This window comes from Berghia stephanieae, chromosome 2 (assembly GCF_034508935.2).
Source record: "Berghia stephanieae isolate SIO BIC M18660-M18661 chromosome 2, UCSD_Bste_1.3, whole genome shotgun sequence".
In the NCBI taxonomy this organism is placed as follows: Eukaryota; Metazoa; Mollusca; class Gastropoda; order Nudibranchia; family Aeolidiidae; genus Berghia; species Berghia stephanieae.
The window spans coordinates 118514028-118534956 of NC_088361.1; the positions used below are offsets into that span (position 1 = coordinate 118514028).

Below are 20929 nucleotides of genomic sequence, written 5' to 3' on the forward strand. Positions count from 1 at the left end.
TAAAGGTGATGTGAATATTCTAGTTACATTAAATAAAATTTAAAAAATAAAGGCTCATAAACAAATAAAAAAAAAAAAACGAATTAAAACTTAGAAAAAAAAGAAAAAAAGGATAAAGCATGTACATAAATATATGTTTCATCTGAAATGTACTTTATATATTGAGCAGTTGTTCAGTAAGAATATAATCACAATAACATTCTGACCCACAAAGTGACAGACAGTTCCTGATGAAAAATTTTGGAAATTAGATTTTAAATATTTATTATTGACACATTAATTTTGTTTAAATAGTTAATTTATTTGACTATTTGTCATAAACACATAATATACACATAAATTATCAATGTCAACTTACTGTAACGCTTTGGTCCATCCTCCAAACAAAATGTTAATGTAAGCTGTGCATCATCTTCAAAGAACTCTGTTGTAAAATTGTCCCACCAGAGATTATCACTGTCCTGAAATATAAAAAAATCGAAACAAATCAATAAATAACAAACAAATAAATGTTATAAACTTCCATAACCTTATTTTTTTCAGTAATAATTCAATTGAAATCTACTCTGCATTTTAATATTAAATCTACTGTGCTGATGGTAAAAAAAAAAAAGAAAAAAAAAGAGGAACATTTTTCGAATGATTGCCTTTTAAGGCCTGTTTTTAATGAACAACCCCCCACTTTTGAAGCAATTGAGATGATAAACTAATTGATACTCTAGCTAACTTATGAAAACTGCACCTATTCGTTCCACGACACATCAAGTCTCTCACTGCCAGAACATTAAGTGAAATGTGATTATTTAAAAGGAAGAAACAACTCCACTGGCTCAAGGAAAACCATCAACACTGATCTATTGTATGTTGTGAACTGATTTTTCAACCATCAAATTTGTTCAAACCTTTTATAGAAGTTTGTGAAATCGTTTTAAAAAATGACACTATTGATGGTGTCAAAACTTTTTGCAATGAATACAATGATTACTGTCTATCTTACTGTATCAATATCTCAATAGAGGCAAAATGAGGTGTATACTATCAATGACTAAATTCTACAAAATAAAATGTTTTAAAACAACACACACAAACCTCAGTCCTTTGCTGGAGTCTTTTGTTGAGTTCATAGATTCTATAATCTGGTTGCCCTACATAAGGCGTTGGTCTCCTGTAGAAATTAGAGAAAGGAGATGAGTAAAATGGGTCCTGATTGGGCATTGGCCCACCCATCATAGGTCCAGGTACCCCTTGTGGCATCATTCCTGGCTGCATGGGCCCACCTGGTCCTGACATCTGCATTGGGGGACCTCCCATCATGGGGCTAGGTCCTTGTGGTGGTGGTCCTGATGCACCACCATGCATGGGTGCCTGTGCCGGGGGTCCACCTGGTACAGACCCTCCACTCATTGGAGGGCCACTTGGCATTTGAATCCCTGGCCCCGGCCCCGGCGGCACACTGAGGTTGGGATTCATCACGTCTCCGTCCACAATGGTGGATGAATTAAGGGACACCAGTTTTCCTGATAGATTGTTGTTCTTACAACTGTAATGGTCACCGTAACACATAAAATAATCACATCACCACACAAATGTCAACAAAGTCATTATGTTCACTTCAAAACAGTTTGTACTCAAGCTTGTCTTCACTATTTAAGAAAAAACAGCCGTCTGAAATAAACATTGGCCACATTACTAGTACTAGTAATAAGTAACAATAATGTTTACCTAATTTTTAACTTAATACTAACGTTTTACAATGATTGCTATTGCTTCATCTTTATAAGGTCATACTTAGGCCACTATTATGTGGACGAAACTGAAGACATAGGTCAAAAGTTTCAAAAGTCCCGAGAAAAATACATAAGGCCAAGAGGACTCTGAGCCTCCAAGTCCAAAAAGAAATGACTAGATTTCCCTTTAAATAGAGCGATAACCAATGCAACATGTGATATCACTATAGTGCAGTAAAATTACTTTAAATCGAAAGAAGCTAAACCGAAAAATACCATGAACCGCAAAAGAATTTAATAAATTGTACGAGGGTGGACAATCAACCAATTTGCTGATTAGGACAAGTTTCTGATTGAAAAAAAAAAAAAAAGGGGTTGAAATGCCAGTTTGACGTTTTCAGTTCAAATTTTCAAAGATTTGCAATTTGGCTTGGAAAAACAAAACAAAAACAAGAGTGGACATCTAGTGTTTACAGTTTACCTACGTACTTGCTTTTTTTTTGTTTTTAATATCACTTGATTTTTATTGAATTGAGATATTACTAGATATTTCTATTGCATATTTTCAGATTTTATTTTTCCATGACTACTTTGGCATTTTCAATAAAATGTATCTGCCAAGCATCTGTGAATAATCAGCGGTCAACGTCAAAGCCAAAGCTATTTTGACAGATGCATCTGTCTTTAAAACTTTTAATAAATTTAAAGTTAAAGCCACCCGTGGTGGCGATGTAAATGTAACCTAAAAAAATTAAAGACCGACGGGTATATGAATAACAACAGTCATAATAAAGATAGCACCAAATTAAGCTTTACTTTTACATTATTTGACTGGAATGCGAACTTTTCATCAACTTCCTTCATCAGTCCATTATTATAAATGACAAATGATAATAATATGTCGGAATCGGAAAAGAGTAACAATAACTGATCTGCATACAAATTTGAGATGCTTTTTAAAATAAATACTTCACATTTCAAGTAAAAATCTTCCATGCCTCCACAAAGCTCTTCTCTTTGAGTATGAGTGGGTCAATTGGTGCCAACCAGAACGACTGAATTGACACAGCATACAAATACAAAATAGAAATAGAAAGTGAACACGGAGCACTCGTACTCGGTAATTCGTAATAAGACAATAAAGTAACAGGTATTTTATGTGCTGGGTGTAATCAATAACCTTGAAATGCATACAAACAAATCATGTGCGTAACTAACAACATCCATAAAGCAATTTTTCGGCAATAACTTTCATATGAAAATCCATAACAACGATGCTTAGGCTAAACTAAGTTGAACAACTCATATTTACACTATTATTTTCGTGGCCTATCGTAAACTAAGTCGCCATTGCGTTTAGAGAATTGTGGGAAACTAGTGTTGGGTTATTTGATCGCTTTTACCCGATCGACGATCGAGTCAGCGTCAGCGAGTTAGCGTCCGATCTCAATGCCGGAAGAGCGAGTCAGTAAAACGATCGAGTTACTAAAACGATCAGGCGGGTTGTGAGCTTGAGACGAGCTTGAGACGATCTTGACACGTGAGACGAGCTTGAGACGATCAGAATCCGAGCGAACGGAGGGGTAACGAGTAACGAGTGTTTCGAATCATTTCAAATTCAAACGATCACAGTTTGCCATCCGATACCAATCGCCAACGTTTGCACACGGTAGTCTGTGGTTCTTCCACAGCCCTCACTCCTTGTCAGATGTTAGTGTGTCTGGGTGGCAGGGAAATTCGTATAGGTGTATCACGCGTGTGTGACAAGTCACATTAAACCTACTCAAGTTTGACTATCACACACACACACACACACACACACACACACACACACACTAAGGCTATTTCTATGACACACACGCATCCATCTATCAATGAACACTCCTACAGTAGTGCGGCTATGTGGTCTAGTCATGACTACCTATAGTACTCTTGTCGGCCATGGGTCTAGTGCATTATAATGGTCTAGTGGTATGACACCAGCGTTCGGATCGGAAAGTCCTGGGTTCGAGCCTCGCGCTCGGTGCATAGTTGAGTCTTTGGACAAGGCTCTTTACTCACATTCTCTCACCGTACTCAGGTGTAAAATGAGTACCTGGCCGTTAACAGCGTTGTCTTTGTCTGAAAAATTGTAATATCGCCTAACAGGCGGCATGTCCCGTCCTACATATTAAATGTTGCTGTTGACCAGGGACCCCTTTACAAAGCGCTTTGATCACATTTAGTGGATATTGTAAAGCTCAATTTTTTAAAGTAAAACATTAGCTTTGAATATGGAATGTTTCAATTTTAGATGCCTGTGTATTCTTTGTTAGTTCCATCATCATCATCATCATCATCATCATCATCATCATCATCATCATCATCATCATCATCATCATCATCATCAGGGCAGCGGTACGGTCTTTGGTTGGCACCCGAAAGGTACCGAGTTCGATCACCCGCTGCTGAGTGGTCTTGAGCAAGTCACCTTGCCCTAACTAAATTTGCGGCGCTGCACTGCGGCTGTCGCTTGGGTTATTCCAGTCTTCCCTTAGAATAGACCCGAAAGACGAATCTCCCCTATGGGATGAATAAAGGGAATTAGATATGTTTAATTTATTTATCATCACCATCATATCAGCGGGATCATCATCATCACCACCACCACCACCACCACCCTAATAATAATGAATAAAATAAATATCAACACATTTCAATGTAATAATCAATCTAAAATCAATCAGCGCTCCTAAAAGACCCCTTTGATTTCTTTGTCTAATTCGTTCCATACTTTTGGAGTCCCGACAAAGAAAGATTTTCAGCTAACGATAGTTTATATATGGGAACATTAATCAGTCGTTTATATTGGAATCGGAGTTGTCTAGCAGGTGTATTAGTTCAAAGCGCATTTCCAAGGATTTACCATGCTCAATGAATTTCACAATATTTAATTTAATTTATTCCTCCGGCACGCCATATCGACCATACATCCATTTCGTACAGTAGGTACCGATCGCTGTTTGGAGTCTTTTTGTATTAAAGCTCTTTACAATACCCGCCATTGCTTATAAGATAAGAATACATTCACACCTGAGTCAAGTGCCTTACACACGGACTTAACGTCTGGATCACAATTTTCAACAATCACTGTCACTCATTCGGCCATTGACAAGGCTTGATTTTGTGACAAGAGACACCGTACCACTGAGCGACCGAACAAATAATCACCATCTGCGCCATCGTCATCATCATCATCATCATTATCATCATCCTCATCACAGCCGTAACAGCCAGCAATACACAATCATCATCTTCGGGTCCGGTCTATCCGTGTGGGGGTGGGGGTGGAACCTGCTAAAGTATTTCATTTTTTAAACAGAAACACGATAATCATCATCATCATCGTCATCCATTGTCGTCGGCATCGTTATCATCGTGTCCGGGCAATCCGTGTGTGTCTGGGTGTGGAACCTGCTAAATATTATTATTATCTACCTACCTAATAAAAACACACCATTCTTGTTCATTTATTTTTCAAATAATGAAATGAAAGGCACGACCTTTTCCCGCACACACAAGAGGCAATGACGACCAGTGACAAATTATGGGAGGTGGGGGCGGCCGACAACTTTTGGCGCGACATAAATATGAAATGTTAAGGTGACAGCGGGATGATGGTGGTGGGAGGGGGGGGGGGGTCTCAACCCTTCACCATCAACAACTGTTTGATGGCGTGTGTGTGTGTGTGTGTGTGTGTGTGTGCGTGTGCGTGTGTGTGTGTGTGATGCGACGAACGATCATAATCAAGGCTGCCAGACAGCCAGATTTCTTCTTGCCCAAGTAGTCAAATAGACCCCAAATAGCCAAACACCACAAGCATTCTGACTCCCTTGAAAAACTCATTGGTTTTGATTAACAAAACAATCGACTACCGTTGGATAAACTTATCTTTTCATTTTTTAAAAAAAATGAATAATAATAGAAAAGCGTTTCTTAGTAACCAATTTTGAACTTGGCCATCTGGCAGCTCCCATCATAACCAGCTGCAGTCAAGCCAGCCACAGACATAAGAGAGGGAGGGGTATGTGAAGTTTCCTGTGGCAAACGAGATGCTCGTATTTTTTTTTTACAAACGAATCACTGCTCGATGACGTCACTGACTCGAAACCCGCCCGAAACCCGCTCGATTTTAGAGGACTCGATCGAAAACCCGCTCGATTTGATCGTTTCAAACTCGACCCAGCACTATGGGAAACGAGTTTAGCTGTCGAAGTTAGAAGCACACAGTGTGTGTGTTGTATGTGTTATGTGTGTTTGTGTACGCGTGTGTGTGTGAGTCTCTCTCTCTCTGTGTGTGTGTGTGTGTGTGTGTGTGTGTGTGTGTGTGTGTGTGTGTGTGTGGTGTGTCGCCTATTATTGTTGAAGAGCTGGCGTGTGGATAGCACTACGTGTGGAGTGAATGTGGAGCACACAACACAGCATTCGCTATTATTTCACATGAAATATTACCTATATTATTATTATCTCACAACTCGATGTCCACAATAGCTGGAAGCAGTGGATGAAGTCTAAGTTCAAATCATAAAATTTTCGAAAGAAAATCAAAACAGGCCATTATACACAGAATACAACATAACTGTTCCTCGCCCGGTTTATGGATTTTTTTTTTTTACTCACACCACATATTCCTTGTGGGGAATGGGGGAAGGACGGTGGATCGTCAATACGGCTAACCAGTCAGTCTGTCGATCGATCGTTGCAAGTGTGGCGTGTTGAGGCTTCGAGACTTTGAATACAGTATGGTCTTTTATTTAACTTACAACGGGAAGATGGTATCTCTCGAGCACAGACGGTCCTCACAATACAGGCTTTTATTTATAATTTTAAAGACATTGTTAAAAGTTACTATCTAGCTACTTACAAGAGATGAAATGAGTAGGAAAGTGCCATAAGACAATAGAGAATACATATTTTTTCGCGGCGGTGATGGGGGTTTGAACCCGCGACCTTACTGGTACGACAACTCCGCCTGGCCGGTGAGAGCGTGACTCTACCGTATCCACGATCTAGCTACTTCAAATCTACGTATATCATCACATAATTTGATTGTTTTCAGGAGTTTCATGCCGCAAGCGACAATTTCACATTTCTTCGACACCAGAAAACAAAAACAAACATGCTGCGATACCAAGTCAAAGAAATGCATAGTTCAAGAGTCGACGAGATAACTGCGTATGTGTGACCCATATATGGAGACAACACAGAACTAACAACGTTTCGGCCCTTGGTCTTCGTCAGAAGAGTCAAATGGCTTATAACAAGGATTTCCAACTGCTACTCCTCCTCCTCCCCCTCCTCCTCCTCCTCCTCCTACTACTACTACTACTACTATTACTACTACTACTTTTACTACTAATCCAACCACTACAACTGCTACTTCATTTCGGTACATATAGGAAGACTTTTGAAAGGACACTGATCAATCACACAGTACTTTCCGTTAGATCTGACAGACCCAGCTACACAATCACTAATCAGAACAAAAATCTCGACTGCCAAACTCACACACACACAAGAGATGAGCGCGCAAACCGACATTCTGAAGCGCTGCGATCGACAGTTCAACTGATATGACTAAAATTAAAGCGAATTAAGGCTGGTAAAAGTGTAGTGGACTTTCCAACGCCCCCCCCCCCCCCCAAATTAAAAAAAAAAAAGAAATTAAAAAGTTTAGTTGGGAGATTCGTGAAAATATATAGGGCGATTCAACTCTGAGAAGGAAATTTTTCATCAGCAAACCGCAATATTGAAAACGGCCATGATAAATTTAAAAAACCTACTAGTACTAGACTGACACAATGACAGTCGTCAATAAGGCTAACCAACACACAAATGCATCAGCCAAGGAGAGTGTTGAGATCATAGTAGGGTCATAAACTGCTATCAATACCAAGTTTCAAGTTTATTTATTCTTACCAACTTTCAAGTTTATTTTAGGCTTTCGCCAATAAATCACAAAACAAAATTTCGGTGATACATTATATCGTTTGTCACATCTGGCCCAACTGTTTGGGATTCGCTTCCCTCACAATCTGTGTGTTATGTGTCGACATTGGTCTGTTATTTAAAAAAGGCTGTAATTTTCACGAAACGTCTGAAGTCATGTCTGTTATAGTCATTTGTCATGGGTTTAATTTTACACATTTTTCTTGGGCCCACCAATCCTTATTGAGCATCGTTGCTGATATTGATGCTATTTGGTAAGGTAAAATACTCACAAAACGCACTAGCCGGTTATAACGTACTAACACACAAAACTATGTGTAACCTCAAACCTTCATAGTCTAATAGAATTTAGTGAGAACTAACCTTTTAAAATGGCGGTCTAAAAACAATAAAAAGGTGCCAAGTGACGTCAGCTTCGTTCCATCTATATGTGCATTTGCACAGGCGCGAATGTGTTTGTTTGTGTGTGTGTGTGTATGTGTATGTGTGTGTGTTTATTGCAGCTGAAGCCGGTACTTTGAATGCCCCTTAATCGGAACATCCGTTTAATTGGAACAATCTGTCTATGGCAATTGTTTTCTGCATAATTTCTAATGGTTAATCAGAACGCAAGCCTGTTAATTGGGACACTTTCATAGCTTTATCAGATCTATTTTTTTTTACCCTTTTTTAAAATACTACTTACTTATCCGTGAAATTATGCACGTTGCCTATCATATGCCTTCAGGATCTATCCACTGCCCCCTTCATGTATTCAGCGTTTGTAGATATGTTGCTTGTTGATAGCCTCAAACTGGGCAGGAACGTCGACCTCTGACGACCACGAGCTCTTTCTCCTTCTATGTAGCCACTAAGTGTTATGATTTCAATGTGCCTTCGTCGCTCATGGCCAAGAAAGCCCATTTGCCTTTTTCTGATGATTTTCACAATCTGTATGGGTTCTCTATTATATGCAAAACTTCTTCATTTGTTATGTGTTCTGACGATTAGATGTTTAACAATCTTGTGTATAACCACATTTCGAAAGCTTCTATGCGGTTTTGACATTCCTTGTCCAGAGTCCAGGTTGAATATGCGTAAAGGAGAGATGAGTGAACATAAGTTCGGATCACCTTGAGTTTCGTGTTTAATTTAATATAATAATTGAGCTTTTATATAGAGCAATATTCACTAACCGTGCTCAAAGCGCTTTACAAGTGGTCCCTGGCCAACAACAACATTTAACATGTAGGACGGTACTTGACGCCTGTTAGGCGATATTAACGGCCAGGCACTCATTTTATACCTGAGTACGGTGAGAGGACTCAACTATGCTCGAACCCAGGACCTTCCGATCCGAAAGCGAGTGTCATACCACTAGACCACATAGCCGCATAGCTATGGTGACAGAGATGACTGGTCTTAGATTGTGGAATGTGTTTTTAGTGATCGCAATTCTTTTGTTTTATTTCTACAAAATTTCTAGCGTCGTTCGTGATGGTTGCACTGAGATATTTAAACTTTTTAACTTGTTTGATAGATTCCCCTTTGCTGGTTGGGTGAAAAGGCAAATCTTGATTTTGTTTGTTAACAACCATGCACTTGGTTTTCTTCACAAATCAGCAAAAGTCCCTTCGCTTTGCTACAAGCCACTAATTTGTCAAGCATGATCTGAAAGTTTTCTGATGTGTGGAAGCTATAAAACCTGCATCATCCACAAACCTCAGGTTCGTCAAATTCTCACCTTCCACACAGATGCCGGGTATGTCTTCCATTTCAGAGAAGATTATTTCAGTGTACATGTTGAAAAGGTCTGTCAATAAAACACATCCTTGCCTCACTCCTTTTTATTAAAAAAAATCTGAGATCTCATTGTCTAATCTTAAACATACTGTTTGGTAACAGTACATATTTTTCACACGACCGAGGTCATAATGCTCTATTCTAATGGATTTGAGTACTTCAAAATGTTCTTTATGTTTAACCGAGTCGAAGGCTTTTGAATAGCCACAAAGCAGAGGTACATGCTTTTTTGTTTCTCAATAGACCTTTGTAATTTTGTTTTTAATGTGAAGATGGCATTCACAGTAACTTTGTCTTTCAAGAAGCCAAAATTGTTCCCTACCAATCTCTGGTCAAATCTTATTTCTCATTCTTTTCATTATGATGAGTGGGATTATCTTTGTGACTTGGCTCATTATGCTGATCATGCAGAGTTGATCACAATCTATTGCATCCGTTTTTTTTCTCAGGAGTTTGATAAAGACGGGCTGTCTCAGCTCATTTGGTATGATGCCTTTGTTGTAGATCATATATAAAAAAACTTTTCTCAGTATGTCTATTCCTACAGTGTCCAGTGCATCCAGAAGCTCAATTGAAATGTTATCCTGTCCAACGGCTTTTCCTTTCTTCAGCTCTTTGCAAGCAGCCTCCACTTAATCTCTGATGATTGTTGTGCCACTACCGGTCTCTGGCAAGTCTTTTGGGACCGTGTCCTTGTCATAGTCTGCATAAAGTTATTCTATATCATGTGCCCATCAATTTAAAATCGCATCGTTGCTCATGAATATGTTTCCATTTGCGTCTCTTAAACAATTGACTTTCGGTGATAAACTTTTTTTCTTCCAGTTAAGTTTGCAATCGAGTCGTGAAAGAGCTTTGCGTTAGAGTATTATTGCTTTCTATTTTCTTGCATTCTTCATCAATGAAGCGTTCATTTGCTTCTCGGCATTCGTTTTTTATTTTTTAACTAGTTGTCCCTCGAATTCGGAAAAATGCTGGAATGAGATCCTTTTCTCATTTCGGACCCTCTATTTGGAACGCCCTACCGCAGAGCATTCGTGAAAAAGAATCTTTGTCTATTTTTAAACGTTCGCTTAAAACATATTTGTTTCGATTTTAGTAGATGGTATGAGAAGCAAGATAGGTTTGGTTTGTGTTGTGTGTTGTGTTGTGTGTGTGTGTATGTGTGTGTGTGTGTGTGCTTGTGTGTGAATGAGTATGTTTCAGCCAAAGTAATTTGTAATTTAAGCGCTTAGAGTCTGGTGTCTCGGAGTTATAGCGCTATATAAGTTTTCAGCATTATTATTATTATTATTATTTTTATGAATCTATGGGCATTTTATAATGCATCCTGTTTCCCTTTATTCTGCTTCATTCGTGCATTTTTTCAAGTATTTCATTTGTCATCCATTTTTGTTTTATTTCACACGGTTTACAGGAAGAATGCTTTCATGGGCTCCGTGATACATCAGGATATATCATTCTAGTGCTTATCAATATCTTCTGTTGGTGTCAGATCTTCCAGTTTTTATTTCACAGCATCCTTGTATTTTTCTACGGTTCAAGCATCTTGTCTTAGTATATCAATTTGTTGTTGGTTTAGAAGTTTTTACTCATTTTTAGCTTTAATCCAAGATCACATTTTATAAGTCACTATTGCAATCTCTTCCAGGAATTGCCTTTGCTGTTTTAATACAGTTCTTAAATCTTTGTGGTATTAATATGTAGTGAATTTTTGTAGCGTCTTCCAGGATTTATCAATGTCTATTTTCTTCTGAAGTGTTTTTGAACCATGTGTTTGCAATGGAGTAGCCTTCTTATCTGCACAGGTCTATCAACAGTTCTCTCTCATTCCGTAGTCCTAAATCAACGAAGTCCAACGATGTTCTCCATTCTTTCCTCGCAAACGTCGGCGTTAAAATCTCCCATGATTATTGTTATTCCATGGTTTTTGCAATGCCTTTTCACCTTCCCTATTTCTTCGTAGAATTTGTTTTCATCGCTCTCTTCGCTTTCTGATGGTGGAGAGTGCACTTAAATGAGATTTAGATCAAAAGGTTTCTCTTTCAGTTTCACTAGTAAAACTCTGCCCGATATTGCCCAGTAGCCAAGAAAGGATTTTGCCATGCGGTTGTCCAGAATCACACCCACTCCTCTTTCATGTTTTGTTCCTCCTGAGTAGATCATCTGATGTTCATCGTCTATGCTAACTTTACCATCTCTATTCCATCGTGTCTCAGAGACACATAGGATTTTTAGGTTGTATTTCTTCATTTCTTGAATTGCATTTTCAACTTTCCCCAATTGATCGAGTGCACTTACATTCCAAGTGACTATCATAGTTATTTCTCTATTGCATAATCTAAATGAGGTTTCGTCTTCATCGTGTTGAGGGCAAATGATATCCTGGAAAAAGTTAATGACAGCGGTAATGATGTGTTACACGCCAACTGAGAGCTGTGTTGTTTTCTACTCACACAATTTTTTTAATTTCACTGGATTTTATTTACTTCCCATTTTGGATTTTTACAACTGTGTTTAAAGATAAAATTGTGCATCTGTGTATATGAACTTTTTGGCATTTAACTTATTTATTTTAGACAGAATTATCCAAAAGCTTTTAAGTTCTGACCATGGAATTTTACAAAACTACCATTTTAAACAATATCTATTTTTCATTTAAATTTATTGTACGATTTTTAATCACGATGAGTCAAAGCACCATTAATGCCTGACGCGCCCCATTTGAATCAAAACAAAAGCTATCACATAGTGGGAAACAAAGACAAATCAAATCTATTTATGCTTACCGTCCTGAAACCGTCAACAATGTCGCCCGTCCACCACTTACTGTGATTAATATTCACCTTAATTATAATGATAACGATTTTTCAAATAACCCTCAACAAAATGTCTTGTTTTAAAGAGCAGTAATAATAATAATAATAATAAAGAGAGAAAAATAATAATAATAATAATAATAATAATAATAATAATATAATAATAAAATAATAATAATAATAATAATAATAATAATAATAATATTAATAATAATAATAATAATAATAATATTAATATTAATAATAATAATAATAATAATAATAATATTAATATTATTAATATAATAATAATAATAATAATAATAATAATAATAATAATAATAATAATAATAATAATAATAATAATAATAATAATAATAATGATAATAATAATAATATGTGACATCTTAATTATCTATGAAGGCAATTTTTTCATTTGGCAGCGGGGAATTGTCACATGTACACAAATAGACCCAGAGACGTTTATGAAACAACGCGCACAAATGCTCCCCCCCCCCCCCTTCCACAAACATAACAACTCCAAACGCACATCCACACCCACACTTACATAAGGCTTCGTATAATTTATCTAAAGGCACATCATCATGATGCCAAATATGTATAACGATAGATACATTAATGATTCAAACTTTCACCCCCCCCCCCCCCCCCAAAAAAAAAAACCACCCAATAATACCCCCCCCACGCACAAAGGTAAAAAAGTTAATTAGTAAAAGCAGACATTGTCTTATAACTGATAAGATAATATATACATCACTTCTTTGCATAAAGTGCTCTTTCGGCTGTGGGTATAAAATAATTTTTGTATCTGTTCTCGTTTTTCAAAACGTCTACCAGATGGTAACAACCTTAAATGATGTAGTGGGTGTGGTGGTTGGGTAAGTATTGTTGCTATTCTAAGGATATTTTTCTCATGGAGTTCAGATGCTCTTAAAAATTACAAACCAATAATTTTACCAGCGAAATTTATTATCTGTTGGACTTTTATTCTTCTCACTCAACTAGCAACTGGCATACGATATCGCAATACCAAAGGAATTGTCCAGAATTTAAAGAGATCACAGTTTCCTCAAAAGATAAAGTTAATAAAATCTATCAGGTTTTTTAAAAGTAAGGAAGTTGTCAATATACAGTTGAGGTACTTGCTCCACTTAAACATCACAAAGACTTTGGAACAGATTTTTAAAACTCAAACTTAAAAACATAAGTACATACTATTCTATACACAATTTTGTTGAGCAAAACAAAATTTACAAAACAGCATTATGTTTGAACAAAGATTTTTCTTAAGATTTTGTGATTTATATACAAGTCTGAATAAGAAAACTGTTATTTGCATCGTAACAGTTGTGAAGAGGTAGAGATAGTTAATGGATTTATTTACTATCTCTACCTCTTCATTTTTAATATTCAGTTTCACATATTAATTTGTTCCTGTTGGGTATTGTAAAAAAAAAAAAAAATCTGTTCCAAAGTCTTTGTGATGTTTAAGTGGAGCACAGTAACCTTCTCCTTACCAACTGTAAAAAAATCGTCACAACTGTTACGATGCAAATAAGTTTTCTTATTCAGACTTGTATATAAATCACAAAATCTTAAGAAAAATCTTTGTTCAAACATAATGCTGTTTTGTAAATTTTGTTTTGCTCAACAAAATTGTGTACAGAATAGCATGTACTTATATTTTTAAACTTGAGTTTTAAAAGTCAATTTGTGCGTTAGTGTGGCATTTCAGTAAAAATCTTGAAAATGGTCGGTAAGAAGAGAGTTAACAGAACACCATTTACTGAATAAATCAATTTGTTCAAAATATTATATATTTATGCTATCCTCATAATAGTTCAGGAGATTTGCAATCGTTGTGTCATAAGCGTATTTAATTAATTTGACAATTTGAATGAAATGAACGACAGTCATTGGAGTATTGAATGTATAGAATAGGTGACATTACACACCCCTGATGACCATCTATTTGACAGGGTTCTCTCATTTGATAGAGTTTTAATTTTAACCCAAGAAGGACTCTTTGAGGTATTTTATCAAGAAAGTTTTGGATCCATTTCAAAATGTAATAATCAATTCCAATCTCTTGTAATTTGCTCATTAATAATTGTGAGTTCACAGCATTAAAAGCTGAAGAGAAATCTGCATAAAGTTCTGACATAATTTTCCGATACTTTGTTAAGGTCAAATGTCAAGATCAGGTTTATGGTCAAAAGCGAATCGTCAACTCCTTGTGAATGTTTATCAGCAATTTGGAGTGGGTCTAATATTTTTGTTAATTTCATTTAAAAGAAAACATTTTATTATTTTTTGCAGACATTTTACGCTGTTGAATGTCAAAGCAACAGTTCTGAAATTGTTAAGTGTTGATGAAAAGGTGGATTTGGGAATCAGCACTTTTATGCAGATCCAACTACCTTCCCAAGAATGAACAGTGTATTCTATGAACCTAATAAGGCATTTTTTATGCAAACAAGTGTATTCTGTCCAATCGTGTGAAAAACAAATTGCGCCATCATTCAATAAACTATTATTCATAAAATAGTATAATGGCCTCAACTGTCAAACCCAAAAGAAAAGCTGATTTTCAAACACTCTCGGGTGATTATAGGTGAAAATTTTAAATAGTAAAAGGCTATAGAAAAGCAGCGATACAGAGCTATTGCAATTCAAATTGCCCCAAAGCTATGACCAAGGTGGTGGAGTATTGAGTGCTGGTAAACACAATAGTGGAAGTGTTTGTGGTGTTAGAAGTGATAAAATGCTATGGTGGTGAAGGTAAGGAGGGTCATACTGTGCTGGTGATGTTGATATAACAAATTAAGTTGTGGTGATGATGCTGTACATCTGCCAATGTAGGACACCGGTTAAGTGGGAGTTTTCAAATAAAAAAGATTGGTATTCAATTCCTGATATGAGATTTTGCAGAAAGTTAATTAAACAGTGACATCATACTTTACTTAAATGTAATGTTTTCCATTAATACTGATAATTATCTCAATGTTATAACGGATATCGAAAATTGTATCTCTGAGATTAGTGACTGGATGTGTTGCAATAAACTCAGGTTAAATGAAAATAAAACAGAGGTGTTACAAATCACAAGACGTAGCCATGTGGACCTTTCCCCGCTTAACCTGAATCTTTCTGATTGTGTAATTCCCATCACGAAGGAGCTTGTGAGAAACTTAGAGGAGTTTTATTTGATACCGAATTAAACATGTCTGCCCATGTCACTAATGTGACCTGCAATCTTTATCTTAGATCTATTAGTGCTATTAGAAGGCTTCTTGATATTAATACTACTAATCTTGTCTCTATGATTTTTAGCCGCCTGGATTATTGCAATAGCTTGCCATATGGTTGTGATAAAAATGTCATTTTAATAGACTCCAGAAGATACAGAACAAAGCAGCTCGATTGGTAATGTTATCTAATAAGCGCGAGCATATTACCCCCATTCTGGTGGAACCTACACTGGCTACCTGAAAGTTTAGAATTGAATTTAAAATACTTACACGTTTTCAATTGCTTAAACAGTTCTGCTCCTGTTTACCTTCATGAACTTATACACCTTTATGAATCCAGTCGAAATTTAAGATCTGCTAATTTAAATCTCCTAAGGGAACCCCCAAAATCATTAGTTTTTTATGAGAAACCCTTGTGGAGCTCCATCAGTATTGAAACTAAAAATAGTGAAAATCCACTTACTTTTAGAAAACGGTTAAAAACTGGACTTTCCTGTAGGGCATATAATTTGGACTCTTAGTATGTATTTTATTAAAATATATTATTTTATCATCGTGTTTATGTGGTTTTTAACATATAAGTTCTATATTTGTGTATGATACATGATATGTTGATTTAAAGCGCCAGTGAGCAATTCTTAATTGGAACTAGGCGCTATATTTATGCATTATATATCATATTACATTATTACATGGTAGGAGCAGTGGAAAATGTCCTTCAATCCCATCAAGTGCTCAGTATTTTGAATATTTCGCCGTCACACGACTTACCAACATAATTACCACTTGCATGGACAGAAGCAAATCAAACTAAATATAACTAAATATCTCGGTGTAACAATAACAACAGACATGAAATGGAACAGCCACATTCAAAACATCGCAAACAAATAAAAAAATATCCTTGACTTTTTGAAAAGAAATCTTAAAACAAGCAACCGCTCCGCAAAATTAGCTGCTTTAAAGGCATGGTCAGACCATCACTGGAGTATGCATGTTCTGTATGGGATCTACAGGCAATGGTATTAACACACTCAAAAAGGCACAATGAAGAGTGATAAGATCAAGGATACATTATAGAAGAAATAACAGACACTGACATGAAGATCCTTGGATTAATGTCACTCATTAACTTTTACAAATAGCACAACAGTCAAATTAACATTACAACCAAATTTCAGCATAAACTTTTGACCCCCGACATAGCACTCGAACAACACATCCACTGATATACAATATTCCAGCTTCAAAAACATCTCGCAGACAATCAAGTTTCTTTCCAAAAACAGCAAAGGAAAGGCACAGCCTCTCAGAAGAAACTGTCTATTTAATGTACACTACAGAGCAACATTAATCGTCAACATAATGGCACTGGCTGCCTTGACCCGAAGAAGAAAGAGGGGGGGGGGGGGGGGGATAGGAATACAGAGAATCCATTAATATGATTGTTTAAATTTTATTTTCACAAAAGTTAGGATTGCATATGTAGTCCAGATAACAGCTATCAGTCACCCACTCTTATACATATAAACACCTGTTCCAAAACAGGGCCAAATTAATAAAAGAGAAACGAATCCTCCCAATAAAGCAGCTGTTTTGATAACTGGCATCGACTGTATAAAAGAAGAAGACCAATAATATTTAAGATTATGGTCAATACAGTTTTTGATTTAAGAGGTCATTGTCAAAAATATTAGATCAACTTTGTTTCCACTTTAAAACTACTGTTTAATAAGTAATAAATGTATAAATGTGCTGTAAGAATATTCAAAGTATTACATAAGATTATATTATGCATAATTCTATGCAAATCCTCCAAACAATTTTAAAGGTAGAGTAAAATATAAAACCCCAGTGTTATATAACCATCACATGCAAGTTAATTTCAAATCTCAACAGACATGTTAATGGATTCTCTGTAATCCTATTATATCCCCCCCCCCCCCCCCTTCTTCTTCGGGTCAAGGCAGCCAGTGCCATTATGTTAATTAACTTAAACGTTTATGCGCTGCTCCAAATATACACAGGTAATACTCGACCAACCTCAGTAAAGAATGGTGTCCTTGGAGGAAAGTTATAATCTTATTGAAGGATCATCATGGAGGATGGTTCAGACATTGAAGACATTTATTCGTGGTTTTCCAATGAATAAGAAGGTAATTAAGCAAAAGATAGGAGTAATGTCCTTATAGATGGTAATGAAGTGGACAGTGATGATAACTTAGAGTGCAAAAAGTGCTGCCCAAATAATAACTTAACGTCTTGAAAGTTATGTATACGATTTACACAAAGAATTATTATTTTAGGGAAACGCTGAGATCTGCATTTCTAAATTTAAAAAAAAAAACCCAACAAAAACCCAGCTTTATAAAGGACTAAAAAAATACCAGCTCATTGAAAAAGGCCCAAAATCTTGCGTCACTGCAGTTTCACATGGGCTGTAACTCTTGAGTCTTCAATGAGTTAACTGTTAGGTAAAAGCATAAGAGCTAAACAGCAAAAGAGGTAAAACAATAATCCTCTTCCAAAAATGTTGCTCTGGATCAAGATCCAGAAAAGACCCACTTTTGCAATCTGCTAAATGTACCGTAGAAGAGGCGAAAAAAAAAGACAGAACATCTTTTAGCTCACCTCCATTCTTCCCCCCAAAAGCAAATAAGTATTCACCAAAAACCTTTCAAAAAGACAGAAAGAAACTTACGGAATCATGTGCTCCCTTTCAATCATGCCTGGCATTGGAGGTCCTTGCATTGGCGGCCCTGGCATTGGTGGACCTTGCATGGGCATTGGTGGTCCTGGAACTTGCATTGGGGGGCCCCCTGGCATGGGTGGGACTTGCATTGGTCCCCCTGGTACAGCCATCGGTCCACCAACTGGTCCATCAAAAGGTGGACAAGGCATTTGTCCTGGCACGGGTCCTGACACCATTCTCTCACGTTCCAAAGGAGCGGGCATTCCTAGGATGGGACCTTTGGACATTCAAGACTTTGATGGTGGCAGTGGAGATAGCTCTCAGCTCTGCTTACACGTTAACTGATCAGCAGGCTCAACTCAATTGGAATTATGATCTGTGAGTGAGACAGAGTGATGAGAAAAAAAAAAAAACATTGAAAGAATCAAAATACCTTTATTACAATCTGGTTACAAAAAAATTAATTATGAAAGGCATATCAGACTGTGCATAGAAAAACGCTGCCAGATAGACATCAAATAACACACTTTGAAATATTGGCATCAACTGGGTAGCTAGCAATAAGCATATGTAATAACTATGTACCATGCATGTCACTGGAGGGCTAATGCATTTTCAATTTGTTTCCCTTTAATTTTTAGAAGAACTGATATATATCAACATGACACTTATCCAACAGACTTGACCCCAGGGTAAAGATTAGTTGAAGACACGCAACTCTAGATCTCATTTCAGAATCATATTCCTTGACATGCCGTCCTTTTGAATTTTTGACGCTTTTTTCTTTTCAGTTAAGACAAGATATGGAACCATCACAAACAGTAAATAAAACCACTGGCTTCCTGAAAAGGAATATAAAAACAAGCAACAAAATTAGCTGCATACAAAGCGCTTGTAAGGCTGGTCATTGAGTACATTATAAGACCAGTTTGGGACCTGCTAGCAGCAAGACTCTTAAGAAAGAACTAAGCTGCACTATCTGCTAGGTAACCAATAAATATGACATGACTCGGACACTTTCAATCACTTGGTTTGCCGACATTGACCAGTCACTGAAAAAATTCCTGGCTGTCTACCCTCTGCAATTATTTAATTGACAAATTGAAATTTTAACAAAATAACACAATAATCCACAACAACTATCAATATGTAGAGATGGCACTCTTACCACCCACTCCTTGACATACACAATCAATAGATCAATCACAATATTCATATAGGCAACAGAGTGATTTTCAAAAAACCACACAGGAATTGAACAATTTGTCATAAAAAAACCCCAGTGTTAGCAACCAGTCATATATAATTCCAGGCGCACAAAACATAGTGACACGCTTGCCATCAGCATGATGGCATTGACTGCCCTAACTATGAAGAGGAGGAAAAAGAAGAAAATCAAGGCATGGTTGAACTGTTTTAATGACTTTTTATTTCTTTGTACCTTTTTCTAGCTTAAGGAACAGGATAGGAACTTCAATGAAATGTTTAGTATAAAGTGGTTTTTAATTTGGGTCATTAGCTATTGTCTGTTTTTGTTGTTGTTTTGAGGACATTCTATGCAAAGCGTTTAGATTTGAGTTTGGGGAATATTCGGATTTGGGGCACCCTACCCTAACAATTTGGGTTATCAGACCTGCAAAGCTCCAACATAATATTTTTAAAAATGATCAGAAAAATTTGGCAACATTCTTAACTTTATAAATTTTTTAAACAACTGGCTTAGGTCTCTAGGTAAACAAAGTAAAACAATAACAGGGACCTCACTGCTATACTCTAAGATAATACCAGTAGTAAAAAATCTGGGCTATTGAAAATTGAAGACAACATTATCTTAGGTTTGAAAAAATGAAATTTGATATAAATCATTACCCTGGAAGTTGTATTTGTGTTTGCATATTCTCGACAAATCCTATAAATAATAATAAAAAATAAAAGAAAATCATTTCAATTGCAGTGGCGGAGAGATGATGTAAAAACAATGTTCAGACTCAGAGTGAGAGAGTGTGAGTGTGAGTGAGAGTGCAGAAATAAATGAAGACATTAAATCTGTCTTTTTCTTCTGGTTCACCGATTTGGTGTGTGGCAAATAGTTCAGTTCGAAAATAAAAAGAGACAAGAATCAACATTTCTTTTTCATCCCCCCAACCCCCCTGACAACAGACGATACATATTATAATTATATAGAACTTACCTACTGTTTTCTCTACAGTACAGTAGTCTAGATAGAGAATTAGATACAGATGTACCCCACAGTGACAATAAATATATTCTTTTTCAATATCACATAATCATCAGGTAATAATACAACTCATATTCTGCACGAACCTGTCAATGGATAAAAACATTGGTACACTATATTGGTGACAATTCCAATTTGTATCAGGCCTCAGCTTATCCGTGAAATTAATCGGCGACCAGCCAGCAGTCGACAATCGTTGTCGTCTTTGTTGGGGATTAATAAGGAGTTTTTTATTATATCCAATAGAAAAGAGTTCTTGAATTCTTTCCCAGCGACGTGCGCGTATTTGCAGGTCTGAGAACCGGACGAAATTATGGAATTGTAATAATATTGTTGTGATGGTAAATATTATTCGGTGGTTTGATATTCCTGTAACAACGATTAGCCCATAACCTTTGATTATAGCAATGATACTATACTCGTTGATTATA

General features: G+C 36.5%; 1 protein-coding gene across 6 annotated transcripts in view; it reads right to left on the reverse strand.

The window, feature by feature from the left end:
* LOC144966401 (LIM domain-binding protein 2-like) overlaps positions 1–20715 on the reverse strand; it is a 41298-nt gene extending 20583 nt beyond the window's left edge. The window contains exons 1-4 of one of the 6 annotated variants that reach the window (XM_078902809.1): positions 20585–20715; positions 18269–18635; positions 1090–1165; positions 359–461 (exon numbers count right to left, since the gene is read on the reverse strand). In XM_078902809.1, the coding sequence (XP_078758935.1) occupies positions 359–461; positions 1090–1165; positions 18269–18546 (457 nt within the window). In that variant the 5' untranslated portion in view covers positions 18547–18635; positions 20585–20715. Of the gene's footprint in view, positions 1–358; positions 462–1089; positions 1666–3039; positions 3103–18268; positions 18636–20584 lie in introns of those variants that run through there. The other 5 variants (XM_078902808.1, XM_078902807.1, XM_078902806.1 and 2 more) reach the window with 5 other exon arrangements.
* Positions 20716–20929: the final 214 nt, after the last annotated feature.